Source organism: Populus nigra, chromosome 14, assembly GCF_951802175.1.
Source record: "Populus nigra chromosome 14, ddPopNigr1.1, whole genome shotgun sequence".
NCBI classification, from domain to species: domain Eukaryota; kingdom Viridiplantae; phylum Streptophyta; class Magnoliopsida; order Malpighiales; family Salicaceae; genus Populus; species Populus nigra.
Window position 1 is genome coordinate 2,728,976 of NC_084865.1, and position 2,953 is coordinate 2,731,928.

Consider the following 2,953-nt stretch of genomic DNA (forward strand, 5'->3'; position numbering starts at 1 on the left):
TTCTTTCTACACATCCCATGACTCAATCCAAATAAATCCCTCCCTTCCCTCTCGTTCCCCAGAGCAAGAAGTTCTGCTAGCTACCAACCAAAACATTAAAAACATGCCAGCCTCTCAAGCACTACTTGTCTTGGTAGTGGTAATGTTATTACAGCTTGCAATGAGCACCACCGCCACCAAAACCTCCACCAGCACCTCTACCGCTACCACTCATCATGACAACATTTCCAAAGCTAAAACCAAAACCACTTTATACCCTGATTTTCAACTCTTGAACGTGAAACAAGCATTAACAGAAACAAAAACTAGGCCCATAAAACCATCCCAGTATCAAGAACTATTCAAGACGAATCCAAATGATAGCGAAAGTGGGGGAAAGCAGAAACTGAAACTTGTCCACAGAGACAAGGTATCTTTCAGCAACAAGTTACATAACCATAGCCACGTTTTTCATGCACGCATGCATAGAGACGTGAAGAGGGTGGCTAGCCTTATACACCGCCTTTCAAGTGGCAGCGCCGCCAAGTATGAGGTAGAAAATTTTGGGTCAGATGTGGTGTCAGGCATGAACCAAGGTAGTGGAGAATATTTTGTTAGGATAGGACTTGGTAGTCCGCCGAGAAGTCAATACATGGTTATTGATTCGGGCAGTGATATTGTTTGGGTTCAATGTAAACCCTGCACCCAATGTTATCATCAAACCGACCCGCTATTTGACCCGGCAGACTCAGCATCATTTATGGGGGTGCCTTGTAGCTCGGCAGTTTGTGATCGGGTGGAGAATGCGGGTTGTAATTCGGGTCGGTGTCGCTACGAGGTATCATATGGTGATGGATCGTATACAAAAGGGACTCTTGCCCTCGAAACACTTACATTTGGACGAACCGTGGTTCGAAATGTGGCTATCGGATGCGGGCATAGTAATCGGGGCATGTTTGTTGGTGCTGCCGGCTTATTGGGACTTGGAGGTGGATCCATGTCATTTATGGGTCAATTGAGTGGTCAGACCGGGAATGCATTTAGTTATTGTTTAGTGAGTAGGGGGACTAATACAAATGGATTTTTGGAATTCGGGTCTGAAGCAATGCCCGTGGGAGCTGCATGGATCCCCTTGGTTCGAAACCCGCGGGCACCGAGTTTTTACTATATCAGACTTTTGGGTCTCGGAGTTGGAGACACGAGGGTGCCTATATCTGAAGATGTATTCCAATTAAATGAACTGGGAAGTGGAGGTGTTGTTATGGACACTGGGACGGCTGTGACTCGGTTCCCTACGGTGGCTTACGAAGCGTTTCGTAATGCCTTTATTGAGCAAACCCAAAACCTTCCCCGGGCTTCTGGAGTATCCATATTTGATACTTGTTATAACCTAATCGGGTTTCTGTCAGTTCGGGTACCGACTGTTTCATTTTACTTCTCAGGCGGGCCAATCCTAACCATTCCAGCAAATAACTTCTTAATTCCAGTGGATGATGCAGGAACCTTTTGTTTTGCATTTGCTCCTTCCCCATCAGGGCTTTCCATCCTCGGAAACATTCAACAAGAAGGGATTCAAATTTCTGTTGACGAAGCTAATGAATTCGTAGGCTTTGGCCCCAATATTTGCTGAGTAGGAATTTTGCTAGTCTTAATTATAGTTACGAAGATATTTATTATGTGTAAGAAGTATTATAGTATACACATAGTTAAGAAGGGGTATGTGTTAATATCCTGTGATGTTTGTCCTAGTATTGAAGTGTTATTATATATAGTATATGGAACTAGAGCTGTGCTTTTCTCCTTGTGAAGAAGTGTGCACAGATCAATGTAATTAATGGTTGATAAAGATTATGCAAAAGAGGTGATTATGATTAAACAAAAGATCAGAGTTTAATAGTCAAACATTCCCAGCTGAAATTCTCCAATGGTCAAAAGCATGATCACCAGAAAAGATAATTTGCATGGGTATTAGGCCACCCATGGTAGGATCCAAGAGGCTCCTTTTACACCCATTTTAGCATACCAGACGCAATTCAGTCTCCAATAGTGGGTGGAACTGACCCCAACACTGATTTTTGCTCATTGCCTACCACCTTTATTTCCCGTCTTCATAGTACAGAGAGATTCCTCTCCCTTTCTCATCCACAAGTCTATGGCAGTACTGTTAAAATCATGAGGGAGGGGAGCCACCACCAAGGTGGGCATGTGAACGCATCACTAGGAGAGCTTTGGTCTGCCTGGTGTAACCTAAGTTGGAGTGCATTCAAGCAAGGACTTTTACAAAGGTGTTGGCTTTTTCCTTCTTTTGATATGTTTGGGAGCATGACAATTGCTTTAGTCCCTTTTCATGTTAGATTAAGGATCAGAACAACTCAATCTGACTACATCCCATTTCCCATTTCCCATTTCCCATTTCCCATTTCCCATTTCTGATCTAACTAACAGATGCTAGCTAGATCGATGTCATTTTATGAGTGCTAAATACTATTGCTTTCTCTGATAACCCTCCTAGGGCTTTGCAAACACTTTAGAGGCCCACAAAAGTGAGAGTTTGTTGTGGTGAAATTGGTGAAAGTGAAAAGGAATCAATAAAAGCAATCTAAGATTTGCACAGAAATTAGGATCGTTGAGGATATACTTCAAATTTCTTTCTGGACTTCTGGTAAAAACCTCCACCTTATTGCCAGAACATTGCTTGACCGAGTGTGGCTTAACTTGTCAGTACATGTCTTGACTAAGATTTTGCCTTTTCCTTCAATGTATATCTGTACAGTCTTCAGAACATTTTGCAAACATCAATCCCTCAATTTGTGATTCTACGCAGTCCAACTTGCAACCATTCTTATGATTCATGCTAAATTTTCTATTTCTCACCGCCAAAATGTTTAAGTTTACCTACAGAGTATTATGTCGGTATTTATACTTTTAGTCCATCAACATGAATTTTACCGATAAGATCACGAACAAAAATATT

At 42.1% G+C, this 2,953-nt stretch overlaps 1 protein-coding gene across 1 annotated transcript; it reads left to right on the forward strand.

Annotated features, from left to right (window-relative positions):
* Positions 1–1,860, forward strand: LOC133672459 (protein ASPARTIC PROTEASE IN GUARD CELL 2-like). The gene has a single exon (XM_062092881.1). The coding sequence runs from the start codon at positions 104–106 to the stop codon at positions 1,607–1,609; it is 1,506 nt and encodes a 501-aa protein (XP_061948865.1). The 5' UTR covers positions 1–103; the 3' UTR covers positions 1,610–1,860.
* The last annotated feature ends 1,093 nt before the right edge of the window (positions 1,861–2,953 follow it).

Bases quoted from the DNA above. Each gene is read 5' to 3' on its own strand.
- LOC133672459 (XM_062092881.1), top strand. From the start codon at position 104: ATGCCAGCCTCTCAAGCACTACTTGTCTTGGTAGTGGTAATGTTATTA.